Source organism: Phycodurus eques, chromosome 10 (assembly GCF_024500275.1).
Source record: "Phycodurus eques isolate BA_2022a chromosome 10, UOR_Pequ_1.1, whole genome shotgun sequence".
Taxonomy (NCBI): Eukaryota; Metazoa; Chordata; class Actinopteri; order Syngnathiformes; family Syngnathidae; genus Phycodurus; species Phycodurus eques.
The window spans coordinates 1,850,221-1,866,940 of record NC_084534.1 but is presented as its reverse complement, the minus strand read 5'-3'; the positions used below and the strand labels follow the sequence as shown (position 1 = coordinate 1,866,940).

At 42.5% G+C, this 16,720-nt stretch overlaps 1 protein-coding gene across 6 annotated transcripts in view; it reads right to left on the bottom strand.

The window, feature by feature from the left end:
* LOC133408831 (receptor-type tyrosine-protein phosphatase gamma-like) overlaps positions 1-16,720 on the bottom strand; it is a 436,974-nt gene that overhangs the window by 205,859 nt on the left and 214,395 nt on the right. For all 6 annotated transcript variants that reach the window (XR_009769331.1, XM_061688097.1, XM_061688098.1 and 3 more), the window contains exon 3: positions 12,070-12,252. Coding sequence is in view for 5 of the 6 variants with exons in the window: in XM_061688097.1 (XP_061544081.1) it covers positions 12,070-12,252 (183 nt within the window). In the remaining variant the exon portion in view is untranslated. The remainder of the gene's footprint in view (positions 1-12,069; positions 12,253-16,720) is intronic.

The window sequence follows — 16,720 nt, the reverse complement described above, 5'->3', positions numbered from 1 at the left end:
AAATCCCGCCCCCGCCTGTATGGAGTTTGTATAATTCTAACAGTGGTATTGCTTTCATTATTTTTCACATTATTGTATAGTGGGCTGGCATCAATATTTTAGTTTAGAAGGAATTTTGTGTCATTCTTCATCCCAAAGCGTGTCATCCTTTTCAGATGTTGACAAGTCTGTATATTGACAGGAAGTGGAGCGGCTGGAGCTGTGGTGCGGCTGACACAACCTGGAGCTGAACACGCTCAAGACTGTAGAGATGATCGTGGACTTCAGGAGGCATCCTTCGCCACAGCTGCCCCTCACGTTGTCCAGCTGTCTTGTGTCAACCGTCGAGACCTTCAAGTTCCTGGGAATTACAATCTCTCAGGACCTGAAGTGGGCGACCAACATCAACTCCGTCCTCAAAAAGGCCCAGCAGAGGATGCACTTCCTGCGGCTTCTGAGGAAGCACGGCCTGCCACACGAGCTGTTGAGGCAGTTGTACACAGCAGTCATCGAATCAGTCCTGCGTTCTTCCATCCCATTCTGTTTTGGTGCTGCTACAAAAAAGGACAAACTCCGACTGCAACGGACAATCAAAACTGCTGAAAAGATTGTCGGTACCTCCCCTACCCACCCTTGAGGACTTGCACGCTGCCAGAACTAAGAGCATGCTAAATCCTCTTGGACCCTCCACATCCTGGTCACCAACTTTTCCGGCTCCTTCCCTCAGGTAGGTGCTACCGAACAATGCAAACTAAAACAAGCAGACATTCCAACAGCTTCTTCCATCATACCATTAACTTCTTAAACAGCTAATTTACAATTCCATTGCAGCATCCTGCCAATTTTGTCTTGAGATTGTTGTCACATCTCTGTCGGACCAGTTATGCATTACTCTTGCACTCACTGTAGTAGTCTCGCCACTCTGCATTTTTTGCTAATCTGATGTTGAATAATACTGGCCACTCATGTGGCTGAGTAGCATATGCACCATTTGCACAATTGACATTGTCCCAGATTATCGCACTACTCGTCACTTTAAACTGCATCCATTTCTTGAAGTCTCTGCGCCCTTTGCACCATGGTCATTGTACCGGACTATTGTTCTATTAATCAGTGTTCTATTGAATGTCTGTTGTCGTACTAGAGCGGCTCCAACTACCGGAGAAAAATTCCTTGGGTGTTTTTGACATACTTAGCAAATAAAGATGTAAACAGCATGTGCTTAACTCTTTGTATTAAAAATACACATAAAGACATGATTTATTTCTTAATTATTCTCTAAAAGAGAATTTTCCAACAGAAAAGTGGCAATTAGGATGCGATCCTAGGATTGATCTAAAGTTCGCTATTCTGTGCAATGAAGACGTGCTTTGCACTGATCCAGGGGACCCCTGGAGTGATTGATCATCCAGGAACAACGCCCTTGTCCTGCCTCCACCCAAAGAATTAGGACTGGGGGGCTGCCGGGGCTCTGGATGTCGACTATCACCTCAGGATCTGAACACACCTCTGCTGTTTTCTAAACCAGAAAATGCTATTTACTTGAAAAGTGGACCATTTCACATTTCATATGGTGCACTGGATTTGAAGCAATCTTCTCTTTGTTCTGCTCAGTATTATTTGGTAGTTGCTCTCTCCAACTTCCATTGAGAATCCTAAAACTGCCAGGTTTAGAGTCCCAGGGAATACTACCTTTCAAAGGTTGGGAGAAGTTTAGTGTCTGTAAAAGCAACAAACAGATTTAAAACTCCTTTAAAGCAACAAGCGGGTTTAGAGTCCAATGAGACAGGCGGGTTTGATAACCGACAATTTTGAATGGGAGTAGCTCTCAAAGCAACACCGTGTTAAAAGACGGTGACTGGGTGTTACGACCATGTCTGGTTGTTTTATATTGAATTGCTCATGACTGTTCTTTTTTGGGAGATTGTTCCCCTTTGGTTGTGTGAATGTGGGTGCAGGGATATGTGTGTCCCGATTGTGAACAGGTGGGACCTGCTGATTAGCTGCATTGATTTGATTGCCACCGGGGGATTGGCCAGAGGAGGGACCAGAGGTTTTTCGAACCAGGAGACGGTTATAGTATGGGGTTCCTGATCTTTCCCTCCCAACTTGGATATGCTTTGATTGGACTTGTATTTTGTAACTGTCAATGCCATTGTCTATTGGTAGGAGGAAGAAGCCGTATTTGTTTATCCCCTTTTCTCCTTTTTTGGGAAGGAGGTAACGGGGTGTCTTTCATTTTTCATCTTTGTTTTGAGAACAGACACATAGGTTTGTTTAGTTCTGTTTTGTTTGTTGTGTTGCCGTATTTCTCCCTCTGTAGATTTAATAAACATTATCAACCGTGTGACTTGGTGGCCTTGGCCTTACTTGGGAGTGGGAAGATTGGAAGAATAAGATCAGGTTATGTTCTAGGTTTTCCCTGGACCTAGAACATAACACTGGGTCTTGCGTCTTAATGTCTGTAAAAGCAACTAAGGAAGGGTTTAAAGTCCTCAGGGAGCACAGCACAGCCTGCACTTCTGCAGCCCCCTCCTCTCCAGACAGTCTGCTGCAACCCCTGTCACCTCACAAGATCAGTCACCTCCCTCCCACCCTGCCTGACCTTGCAGAATGCACTATCATCAAACACCACTATCATTTATGCATTAAAATGTAACACCAAATGATTTCCATAAATTAAAATGACAAGTAAAGCTTTAAAGGTATTTGAGACTGAAAGCATACGACTATCTAACTAACAAGACGGTGTGCTCAAACTATGGACGAAAACGACTTGGCGTGAGTGACTGTGCTGTCGGCTGATTACTGGTGTGTGTATGTATGTGTGTGGTATTTGAGAGATGACTAGTGGAATCTTGGTCAAGTGTTTGGTGAAATTGCATTGTTTGGTTAAGTTGTTGTTAATATGTAAAACTACTATTCAAGGTATAGTGTGCTTTGTTTCATTAGATTTACCTGTCACTAGAGGTTTGTTAATCGAGTTCAGGAATATCTGTTGTTCACTTGTGACAGAGAAAATAAATTGAGAGAAAATTATTATTATTATTTTTTTTTTTTGGATCAGTGATGAACTGGTGTGTTTCTGTGTGTGTGTGTGCGCGTGTGTGTGTGTGTGTGTGTGTGTGTGTGAGTGTGTGTGTGTGAGAGAGAGAGAGAGAGAGACGCATGCTGTTTTGTTTTTTTCTGAGGTGGTGAGAACGAGGCTTTGGGGCCTCAAAAGGAATGGCATACTGATGACAGGCAGATTGCATTTGGGGAAAAAAAAGAGAAAAGGAGGCTGCTCAAAATCTTAGAATAATGCAATTTAATGCTCACCAAAATAATAATATTGATTGAATTACGATTTTGTTAGATTGGAATAATAATCAGTTAAATATAGTACAATTCTAACACTTTCAACATAAACATATATTTAATCCTTAAATGGTATGTCATATGTTGCAAACTGCGTTGCATTACGATATTTTGAGAAAAAGACTTGAACAACTTAGTCAATATCAGCAATTTTTTTCCCCCCTCTTCATCGTGACTGTGCAGCTTGAGCGTCTTTTGTCGGTGCGACCGACTGGGCACCTTTTAAAAAAAACCTCAAAATGCACACAGATTTTTCATGGTATGCATACATGATATGCATTAGGTTCTTCTTGCGATTGGACTTCATGTACAAGCTTGTATGTCCACCGATTCAAATTAAACCAAAGTTACCTTATCGCCCTCAACAGCATACAGCATCGAATTACATGGACGCTGTTGACAGTATTTGTCCAGTATTTGAGTGGTTATTCAAAACTGGACTGATCATGCAATTTTTTTTTCTTTGCAAGCTGTTAATTACAGAATTGTTTTGGGCCAAATTCCATCCAATATAAACTGACATTTGATTGCCGACCTCGCAAATGTTTTCTGTTTTTTGTGTTTTGCTAAAGTGGGCATGGATCAGAAAAAGCAATCCAATCCATATGTCACTTTATCAAATCTCGATTTCTCGAGTGGAATTTATTTTATTTATTTATTTTTTGTGTGCTCTGCAGCACAAATAGTTTCTATGTGTGCTCTGGTGTACAAAGTCAGTGGGTTGTTTTATTTTAGTGCTTCGCAGCACAAGTCACATCACACGTTGCGTTATTATTATGTTTGACACTTAATTGATTCACTTAATAGCCAATTCCACAAGCTGCAAACACAGCAATAAAATTAGCATTATTTTTGTAAAACGATACAGGCTAAATTGTGCACATTTGTCATTAGGTCACCATTGTATTATATGGTTGTTTTCCACATATTGTACATATATAATGCAACAAACAATTCCAAAAGGATTGGAAATTACAACCCAATTTGAATAAAATTGTGACGTTGCGTTAAACATAAATAAAAACAGAATAGAATGATTTGCAAATCAAGTTTGACCTATATTTAATTGAATACACAACAAAGACAAGATATTTAATGTTCAAACTGATCAACTTTATTGTCACAGGCATCCATCCATTTTCAACACCGCTTATCCTTGTTAGGGTCGCGGGACGCTGGAGCCTATCCCAGCTGACTTCGGGCGAAAGACGGACTACACCCTGAACTGGTCGCCAGTCAGTTGCAGGGCACATATAGACACGGACAACCATTCGACTCACATTCACACCGTCACTTACGGATGTAGTGCCAAACAGTGTTTACTGACATTGGTTTTCTGAAGTGTTCCAGAGCCCATGTGGTGATATCCTTTACACATTGTCGGTTTTTGATGCAGTGCCGCCTGAGGGATTGAAGGTCACGGGCATTCAATGTTGGTTTTCGGCCTTGCCGCTGACATGCAGTGATTTCTCCAGATTCTGTGAACTTTTTGTTGATATTATGGACCGTAGATGATGAAATCCCTAAATTCCTTGCAAGTGTACGTTGAGGAACATTGTACTTAAACTGTTGGACTATTTTTTCACGTACTTGTTCACAAAGATGTGAACCTCGCCCCATCTTTGCTTGTGAATGACTGAGCAATTCAGGGAAGCTCTTCCAGCTCCTTCCCTCAGGTCGGCGCTACCGATCAATGCAAACTAGAACTAGTAGACATTCCAACAGCTTCTTCCCTCCTCCAATCAACTTCTTAAAACCTAACCTACAATTCCATTGCAGCATCCTGACAATTTTGTCTTGAGTTTGTTGTCAAACTGTCGGGCCAATTATATATTACTCGTGCACTCATTGTAGTAGTCTCACCATGCTGCACTATTTGCATATCTGTTGTTGACCAATACTGGCCACTCATGCCAGAGTAGCATCTGCTCCATTTGCACGCTGATTGAGGAGTATCTGCAACATTTGCACAATCAACATTGTCTCAGATTATCGTACTACTCGCTTGAAGTCTCGGCACCCTTGGCACAATGGTCATTGCACCGGACTATTGTAATATTAGTCATTCAAACTGCTCTAAGTGCGAGAGGACTCTGCATCTTTTGCACAATTGTAAAAAAATAAATAAATAAATAAATAAAAAATGTACTGGCATTACCAGATAACTAGCAACCCTTTATTGCTGAGTGACTCTTTTTCTCAATGTCTTTATGTCTCAAAAGTGTTTTCTGTCAATTGACTGTCTGTTGTCGTACTAGAGCGGCTCCAATTACCTGAGACAAATTCCTTGTGTGTTTTTTGGATCCACTTGGCAAATAAAGAGGATTCTGATTCGGATTTTATACCCACTCATGGCACCCACCTGTTCCCAATCAGCCTGTTCACCCATGGGATGTTCCAAACAGGTGTTTGATGAGCATGAAAGGAGAGAATGAGACTTGGTGGTGGAAGGAAAGGAAAAGGAATACAAGGAAAAAGGTTAGTTAAGAAGAAGTGGGACACTGAGAGGACCGAGGAGAGGCGAAAGGAATACATTGAGATGCGACATAGTGCAAATGTAGTGGTGGCAAAGGGCAAACAAGGCATATAATGACCTGTATGCCAGGTTGGACACTAAAGAAGGAGAAAAGGATCTCCAGAGGTTGGGTAGACAGAAGGATAGAGATGGGAAGGATGTGCAACAGGTTTGGGTGATTAAGGATCGAGATGGAAATGTGTTGACTGGTGCCAGTAGTGTGTTGGATAGATGGAAAGAATACTTTGAGGAGTTGATGAATGAGGAAAATAAGAGAGAAGGAAGAATAGAAGAAGGTCCTGTGGTGGACCAGTAAGTGGCAATGATTAGTAAGGGGAAAGTTAGAAAGGCATTAAAGAGGAAGAAAAATGGAAAGGCAGTTGGTCCTGATGACATTCCTGTGGAAGTATGGAAGCATCTAGGAGAGGTGGCTGTGGAGGTTTTGACCAGCTTGTTCAATGGAATACTAGCGGATGAGAAGATGCCTGAAGAATGGAGGAAAAGTGTGCGGGTGTCCATTTTTAAGAACAAGGGTTATGTGCAGAGCTGTGGGAACTATAAAGGACTCAAGTTGATGAGCTACACAATGAAGTTATGGGAAAGAGTAGTGGAGGCTAGTCTCAGGACAGAAATGAGTATTTATGAGCAAGAGTATGGTTTCATGCCTAGAAAGAGTACCACAGATGATTGAAAAGTACAGAGAAGGTCAGAAGAATCTACATTGTGTTTTTGTGGATCTAGAGAAAGCCTATGATAGAGTACCCAGAGAGGAACTGTGTTACTGCATGCGGAAGTCTGGAGTGGCAGAGAAGTATGTTAGAATAATACAGGACATGTACGAGGGCAACAGAACAGTGATGAGGTGTGCTATAGGTGTGACAAAGGAATTTAAGGTGGAGGTGGGACTGCATCAGGGATCAGCCCTGAGCAATGGTGAGTGTGGTCAGGAAGTGAAGAAACGGGTCCAAGCAGGTTGGAATGGGTGGAGGAAGGTGTCAGGTGTGTTAGGTGAAAGAAGAGTCTCTGCTAGGATGAAGGGCAAAGTCTACAAGACAGTGGTGAGGCCAGCCATGATGTACGGATTAGAGACAGTGGCACTGAAGAGACAACAGGAAGCAGAGCTGGAGGTGACGGAAATTAAGATATTGAGGTTTAGATAAAATTCGAAATTAGCTCATCAGAGGGACAGCCAAGGTTAGATGTTTTGGAGACAACATTATAGAGAGCAGACTTCGATGGTTTGGATACGTCCAGAGGAGAGAGAGTCTGTATATTGGTAGAAGAATGATGAGGATGGCGCTGCCAGGCAAGAGCGCTTGAGGAAGACCAAAGAGAAGGTTGATGGCTGTCGTGAGGGAAGACATGAAGGCAGTTGGTGTTCGAGAGGAGGATGCAGGAGATAGGCTTACATGGAAAAGGATGACACGCTGTGGCGACCCCTGACAGGACATGCCGAAAGGAAAAGAAAGATTGTAATAGTATCACTCCTTTGTGGTGTTCTAGTGAGTTTTTTTTCTCAAGTCAAAAGTTGTGGGTGAAAGAACATCACAGAGAGGGAATAATGGTTCCGACTCCCGTTACATTTCCCTCCACCAAATATTTCATTAGTCCCAAAAAAGAAACAATAGGTCCAGTCTATACAAAAAATACAGACATCAATGCAAAAATTAATCATCTTACATACGTCTCGCTCTTCAAATAAATGCCCAAATTTCAAATGAAAACATTACACAGAGGCTGCTCAGAAAAATAAATCATTTTACCATGTCACGAAGCGGAGGAAAATAAACTAACTAGAAGTCCCGTGATGGTTTTATTTATTGTTATTTGTCTTCCTGTGTTTCTGACATAACTTGAATTTTTGGACTCAAGCAAATAAATCATTGTTAGTAGGCAGTATCTAATTTATAATGTTATAAGGAAAATATGACAATAAATACTGTTAAATGAGTGAACAGTAAATTTTTCAATGGTGAGCATAGCATGATTATTGCTGCAGCAATAAAAGAGTTTTGGAGGTACCGTATACAAATGCAAACATTGCATAGAGGTGCACGGTAATATATGATTTATGAAGATGCCTTTTTCACTAAAACGTGGGAAAACACTGAGAAACTCCTAAAGCCTATTAAGAAGGATTCGGTCAGCAAGAAAAAGCGAGGTTTTTCAGTTCCCCTGCTTCTGCCTCTTTGCCCCACCTGTACCGTGAACCCTTCTGCAATAACATGAGTCGTACTGTAATACTGTGAGCTTTCCCACAATATAGCAATAATTATCATATTGTGAGATTAAGACAGCGATAAAAGCGAAGCGTCAGATATACTGTAGATACAATATCGTTACATCCCTATTATCTTTGTGTTTAAGAATATCAGGTATAACAGTATTTTCAGTATTGTCATTTTCTTAAAGATGATGATCTACAGCACCAGCTACTTCATTGGAGTCAATATTAGCCTTTATTAATGTTGTGTGGTGAACCCTGACATATAGTTAGTCCCACCATTATGTAGCTACAAATACAGTATCCAATCAAATGCGGAGTAGGCTTCAAAAGCCCAGTCGTTTTCTTCTCAAATAAAATCTTTGTCGAGTTCCTGACCATTATCCTTGTCAGGCATACACTGATCCAATCTTTGAGATCCGAAATCGGTCCGATGTCAGCAAAACAAAACAAAAACGCGTATCGGATCGGAGTGGATCTAAAGCCCATGTGATCACAACAACAGGCTGCTAAGGTGCTAACATTGTACCAAGCAGTAAGAGTAAATTTTGCTTGCTTAATGTCGTTTATTGACACTGCAGTTGAAGTTCACTGTAAAACTAAACACACAAAGGAATTACACCTATTGAATGTGCAAATACATCACAGACTTTGTTTCTTTCTTTGTTTTTGTACAGAAAAATCGCTAGCTCAAAGCTACCACACAATGAATGAAAAACCCCATTGAGGAGCTGACAAAAATTAGCATCGAAATCGCATCAAAATATTGGTATACAAACGCGGTATAAACACATACAAACAGGCAATATAACAATACTCTGGGGCATATATTCTTCAATTTCTCTGAAAAACGAGTGATAATAAGAATATTCGATTATGACTTCTACTTTATTTGTTTTTATTTAAGTTATTCTTCTGGATTTCCTTGTATAATTTTTATTCATTGTATTCAATTATCGTACATTCTTACTTTTAAAGTTACTTCATGTAACCCATCATCCATCCATTTTCCATATCGTTTATCCCACTAGGGTCGGGGGCGTACTGGAGCCTATCCTAGCTAGCTTTGGATGAGAGGCGCAGTACACCCTGAACTGGTTGCCAGCCATACCTACTGTTGCTGATTATGTACTCTGAGTAATATTACTTGATTATTTTCTAATATTCCATACCACAAAATAAGTCACCCATCCATCCATCCATCCATCCATCCATTTTCTTCCGTTTATCCGAGGTCAGGTCGCGGGAGCAGTAGCTTTAGCAGGGAAGCCCAGACTTCCCTCTCCTCAGCCACTTCATTCAGCTCTTCCGGGGGGATCCCGAGGTGCTCCCAGGCCAGTCGGACCTCCTCCCGGTGGGACATGCACGGAACACCTCACCAGGGAGGGGCCCAGGAGGTATCCTACTCAGATGCCCAAGCCACCTCATCTGGCTCTTCTCAATGCGGAGGAGAAGTTCCTCTCCTCTGAGCCCATCCCGAGCTTCTCACCCTATCTCTAAGGGGGAGCCCAGGAAAACCTGCGGAGGAAACTCATTTCGGCCGCTTGTATTCGGAATCTTGTTCTTTCGGGCATGACCCACAACCCGTGACCATAGGTGAGGGTAGGAACGCAGATCAACTGGTAAGTTGAGAGCTTCGCCTTTCGGTTTAGCATCTTTTTCACCACAACGGACCGATACAAAGTCTGCATCACTGCAGACGGTGCACCGATCTCTCTTTCCATTCTTACCTCTCTCGTGAACAAGACTCCAAAATACTTGAACTCCTCCACTTGGGGCAGGATCTTATCCCCAACCCGGAGAGGGTTGGGGATAAGATCGCCAGCCTTTTCCGACTGAGGACCATGGTCTCAGATTTGGAGGTGCTGATTTTCATCCCAACCGCTTCACACTCTGCTGTGAACCGCTCCAGTGAGAGTTGGAGATCACGGCTTCATGAAGCCAACAGAACCACACCGTCTGCAAAAAGCAGAGATGCAATACTGAGGCCACCAATTAGAAATTCTGTCCATAAAAGTTATGAACAGAATCGGTGACAAAGGGCAGCCTTGGCGGATTTCACCCCTCACCGGAAACAAATCCGACTCACTGCAAGCAATGCAAAACAAACTCTGACATCAGTTGTACAGGGACCGAACAGCCTGTATCAGTCGGTTCGGTACCCCATAGAGACACCAGTAAAACCGGCATCTTCCCCCACCATCGGAGCCCACACACCACAAGGTGGTGTTCAGTTGACAGCTCCGCCCCTCTCTCACCCAATTGTCCAAGACATGCGGCCGCCAGTCCAATGACACGACCACAAAGTCGATCATCGGACATGGCTCCTGGTGCCAAATGCATGTGTGGACATCCTTATACTTGAACATGGTGCTCGTTATGGACAATCTGTGATTAGCACAGAAGTCCAATAACAGAACACCACTCAGGTTCTGATTGGGAGGCGGGGGGGGTGTTGCTCCCAATCATGCCCTTCCAGGTTTCACTGTCATTGCCCACTGCTGTTTGGTGCATTGGCACAAACAACAGTCAGGAACCTTCCCCCGACCCGAAGGCGGAGGGAGGCTTCCCTCTCATCCACCGGGGTGAACCACAATATACAGGCGCCAAGCCTGGGGGCACTAAGTATACCCACACCTGTTTGGCGCCTCTCACCGTGGGCAACTCCAGAGGGGAAGACAGTCCAACCCCTCTCGAGAGGACTAGTGCCAGGGCCCAAGCTATGTGTGGAGGCGAGCCCGACCATATCTAGTCGGAACTCCTCGACCTCACACACCAGTTCAGGTTCTTTCCCTGCCAAAGATGTGACGATCCATGGGGATCGGATCACCAAGGTCCCTGCCTTCGGCCCCCGCCCAGCTCACACTCACACACTATGGCCCCTCCTACAGGTGATGAGCCCATGGGAAAAGGCACCCACATTACCCTTTCGGGTTGTTTCCGGCCCCATGGGTGCAGGCCCGGCCACCAGGCGCTCGCCTTCGAAGCCCACCTCCAGAGGGGGTACCCCGTGACCCGTGTCCGCGAAAGGGAAAACTGAGTCCATTGTTTGTTGTTATCATAAGGGGTCTTTCAGCCGTGCTTTGTCTGGCCCCTCATCAAGCACCTGTTTGTCATGGGTGACCCTGCCAGGGGCATAAAGTCCTGGACAATTTAGCTCCTCGGATTATTGGGACACACAAAACCCTCCCCCACGTTATGGTGACGGCTCAAGGATGGGTACAAAATAAGTATGTATGATTATTGCTGATTTCTGATCGGACCGATATCTGTATCGGCCATAATTCAAGGCTGCAATATCGGTATCGGATCAGAAGTGAAAAGTTGCATCGAGACATCTCTAAACCTTGTCCAGATCATCTGCTCATATTCCCAGAGATATGTTCTTTGCTCTGACTTTCAGCGATAAAGCTACCGCTAGCACTTGTTTTTTTCTTGTCTAAGTTCATCATTCACATTTCCATTTCATTTTTCCAGTTCTCATAAGACTTTCCTTCATCAAAGCCCGGGGCTAATCTGTATCTTTCATGTTATTCTCCAATAATAGTATATATTCAAGTTGTTTTGTTAATTTATTTGACCCTCTCAACAGCTTCACAGTACAGCACGGTCACAACTGCAAAAACCCACTCAGCACTCAACTCCTCATACATGATTGTGTGCTCCCTAGTAAGAGGTTTCGCCTGCCGTAAATATCAGACTAAAGAGACCAACAAATTTAACCTCAGCACGGAGCAAATCTGCTCAAATGTAAATTTGAAGTTAAAAGTAAATTTGCATTTCCTACTCTGAAGCAAGGATGTAACGCTTGAAATATTTCTTTTTAGTTTCATTTGTTTGCACTTGGAGTATATACAATGAAGGCAAATGAAAGAGATTATTTACTTAAACTTAAATGACTACCACTGTATTTAACAGGACCAACTGCTGTTTGTGGTGGCGCATTGTGTTCCATCCCTGAGCCTAGGACAAACCCACTATATGTTTGCTGTACCTGTTTTGCCAGTGTTCTTCATAGACGTCTTATTTGAAGATTCAGTATTGAAGCCCTCCAGTGTAATTTCCTGAAACTCAGTGGAGATTTTAGCGTCTTGGTCCACAATGTTTATTGGTGACTGGTTTTTCTCCTTACATTCTGGGTAGGCTGATGCCCAGCCCTCATCTGGTCCATATATACCTGGGGAAACAGGAAAGCAGGTTCTTAGTAGTGGCATACACTGCGACGCAGACGTCTTTAGAAGTATATTTCAAACAGCATTCCAGAGCAACATCTTATCCACTAAAAGCAGGGGTGCCGAGTCGTCTGAATTAAAATGAGATATTGCCTACAGAATAAACATCAAGTGCCTTAAACTGAGGCAGCTGCTGGAAAAAAGAACACCATCTGCATTTCAGTTATTTGGTTGGAAATGTTATTATCATAAACCAGCTGTATTTTGCCTACTATTTGGTGACACTATACAGATATACAAATTCACGGATTATGCTCTTCTGACCTCCTTCTGAAGTACATTTCAGACAGCTATTATGCAGTAGATGTCCATTACATTGTGAGCTGACAGGGGACACTAAAACACCTCAGACAATTCATGAGGATGCTGACAAGTTATATTTACATCTGAAGACATCCTTTGACAGTAAATTTCCAGTGTAAAAGCTTGAGGCCAGAGGAGCAGTCGAGTCGCTCTCAGGAGAGTTTTGTAAAAGATATACTTGCTGGGAAAGCCACGGCTGAAATGTCAAGGAGCCCAACTTCATTTGACACCAGGCTATTTAATACTGTATCTCCAATTAGGTTATAATCTAGCTCTCTGTCTTTCAGAAGGATTGGGAGAAAAACTCGAAACAAGTAACACTATAAAGGCTGCGTAGAGCAATATGGGCCATTCCAGAGATCAAATCCACAACCACATTATAATTTTATCCATGAGAATCTCCGCCATATAGAATTAATTATCTTAAACTGTTATTATTTTCTTTTGGGCCAGAAATTCTCACAAACCAAATGAAGACAGAAACATAAAAATATACTCTTAAATATTTGTGTAAAAGGTCGGTGTCCTCTTGTGTCTGTCCAATTTGCGTTCCTAATTTGAATTACTGGCACTGAATCCTATAATATATTTCTCTGATGGTGGCCAAAAGATCATTGTCTACATTTAATAGAGAACAGGATAAGTGAGCATCATGTGGCTTGCAACAGCTGTTCAGCATGCTGGGGGAAGACTATAAATTGGAAACGTCAGCTGAAACTGATGTGAATATCTCCGTCTGTGTGTCTACCCATTCACATTGACTTTCACAATGTGCACCCCACTTTCGCTAATCTCTGCTCCCTAATTGAAAGCAATACCGGGCTCCTGGGCTCCTAAATGAATTTGTCTATGATTACTCATGCCCTGGCACATTGCGAGCACTGGGTAATGCCGATTTCATTGAGTTAGTTAGCATCCTGTTCGTCTTCCTCTTTCTCCAATCTCCGTCCTTGCCCTGGGGTGTGTATTGATTGAGATGGTCTTAGCTTTCGAATAAGGCTAGTATTACCTGTGACAGCAGCTGTCCACACAGCAGATGCAAAGGTTTGAGAAGCAGGAAGCTATTTGTTATTGCCTTAAAAAAGGGAGATGACTGCTGGAGTGCAAATCTCAACCGTACACTGAGCGAATTACTAAAATCCTTTTTTTCACTGTAGAACTCCTGGAACTAGGAACTATTGGACACACTTTGCATGTTCCCATCATAGGAAATCTTCCAATCATAAACCAATTTTCTAAAACCACTTATCCTGTTCAGGGTCGCGGGGAGTTGGAACCTATCCCAGCTGACTTTGGGTGGAAGGGAGACTCCACCCTGGACTGGTCAACAGTCAATCACAGAGAAAGTGAACCATATACATGCATGTTTACACTGTAACTGAGTGGTAACTACACCCACACTATCTGCACCAAAATCAGGGAAGTGTACAACTAAAACATCAGTGAGATAAAAAAAAATAATGACCTCTTCAAAAGTTGTTTTTGAGGATTGGTTAACCCAACAAGCAGCATTATAGATAGCATATTGACAGGTGTGTGCCATTCCAAATGATGTTCAATCAACTGAATTTACCACAGGTGGACTTCATTCAAATTGTAGAAGCATCACAAGGATGATCAGTGGAAATTAGATGCACCTGAGCTTAAGTTTGAGTGTCATAGCAAAGGGTGTGATTAATTATGTACCTATTATGTTTGAACGTTTTTTTTTTTTTATAAATTTACACAAATGTCTGAAAATGTTTTTACTTTGTCATTATGGGATCTTTTATGTAGATTAAAAAAAAAAAGAAAACTACACTCAAGTCAGCTTTAGAATAAGTCTGTAACATAGGAAAATGTGGAAAACGTGAAGGGGTGTGAATACTTTCTGGTGGCACTGTACTTAAATGTTTCACTCTTTTTTATATTGCAGCCATTTGCTAAAATCATTTAAGTGCATTTTTTCCACATTAATGAACGCACGGCGGCCGACTGGTTAGAGCGTCAGCCTCACAGTTCTGAGACCGGGGTTCAATCCCCGGCCCCCCCTGTGTGGAGTTTGCATGTTCTCCCCGTGCCTGCGTGGGTTTTCTCCGGGCACTCCGGTTTCCTCCCACATCCCAAAAACATGCATGAATTGGAGACTCTAAATTGCCCGTAGGTGTGACTGTGAGTGCGGATGGTTGTTTGTTTGTATGGGCCCTGCGATTGGCTGGCAACCAGTTCAGGGTGTACCATGCCTACTGCCCGACACAGCACCCCATTTGACAGAAAAAAAACGGAATTGTTGAAATTTTTGCAGATTTATTAAAAAAGAAAAACTGAAACATCACACATCCATAAATATTCAGACCCTTTGCTCAGTATTTAGTAGAAGCACCCTTTTGAGCTAATAGATCTTTTTGGGAATGATGCATCAAGTTTTTCACACCTGGATTTGGGGATCCTTTGCCATTCCTCCTTGCAGATCCTCTCCAGTTCTGTCAGGTTGGAGGGCGAATGTTGGTGGACAGGCATTTTCAGGTCTCTCCAGAGATGCTCAATTGGGTTTAAGTCAGGGCTCTGGCTGGGCCATTCAAGGACATTCATGGATTTTTCTGAAGCCACTCCTTTGTTATTTTAGCTGTGTGCTTAGGGTCATTGATTTGTTGGAAGGTCAACATTCGGCCCAATCTGAGGTTCTGAGCACTCTGGAGAAGGTTATCATCCCGGATATCCCTGTACTCGGCCACATTCATCTTATCTTTGATTGCAACCAGTTTCCCTGTCCCTGCACCACCACAGCATGATGCTGCCATCACCATGCTTCATTGTTGGGACTGTATTGGACAGGTTTTGAACAGTGCCTGGTTTTCTCCACACATTCCACTTAGAATTAAGGCCAACAATTTCTATCTTGGTCTCATCAGAACAGAGAATCTTATTTCTCACCATCTTGGAGTCCTTCAGGTGTTTTTTAGCAAACACCATGCGGGCTTTCATGTATCTTGGACTGAGGAGAGGCTTTCGTCAGGGCACTCTGCCATAAAGCCCTGACTGGTGGAGGGCTGCAGTGATGGTTGACTTTCTAGAACTTTCTCCCATCTCCCGACTACATCTCTGGCGCTCAGCCACAGTGATCTTTGGGTTCTTCTTTACCTCGCTCACCAAGGCTCTTCTCCCCCGATTGCTCAGTTTGGCCGGACGGGTTCTGGTCATCCCAAATTCTCTTCCATTTCAGGATTATGGAGGCCACAGTGCTCTTAGGAAGCTTTCTGCAGCAGAAATTTCTTTGTAACCTCAAAAAAAAACAATTCTGTCTCTGAGCTCTTCGGGCACTTCCTTTGACCTCATGATTCTCATTTGCTCCGACATGCACTGTGAGCTGTGATCTCTTATATAGTCAGGGTTGTGGCTTTCCTAATCAAGTTCAATCAGTATAATCAAACACAGCTGGACTCCAATGACGGTGTAGAACCATTTTAAGGATGATCAGAAGAAATGGACATCACCCGAGTTAAATATATGAGTGCCGCAGCAAAGGATCTGAATACTTACGGCTGTGTGATATTTCAGTTTTTCTGTTTCAATAAATCAGCAAACATTTCAGCAATTATGTTTTTTTTCTGTCAATATGGGGTGATGTGTGTACATCAATGAGGAAACAAAATTTAATTTAAATGATTTTAACAAATGGCTGCAATATAACCAAGAATGAAAAATTTAAGGGGGTCTGAAAACTTTCTGTACCCACTGTATATACTGTGTCTATAGTGTAAATACAATTTCTGTGAGGGATTATAGTCAGTGAAAGAAATTAAGGTTAATTAAAATTCAGTCATTATGTTTCATCATGATATTGTTAGATATTAGATAGACACTTCTGTTAGCTAGGAAGCAGCAGAGAGCCAAACAGCTGTATGAAAAGCTGTTTGGCACAACATATCATTCATAAATAAGAATGTTCAAGTTTTCAATGTCTTTTGTTTGTTTGTTTCTCTTACAAGTCAAGTTAAGCCTGTTATACTACATTTATTATCATTAGCATATCAGCCAACACAACAGCAGTTGGCTGTCTGCTTCAAACTGACCTCACAAACATCAGTTAATAGAATTTCACATGCTACAAAATAATGGTATTGTCTGTCA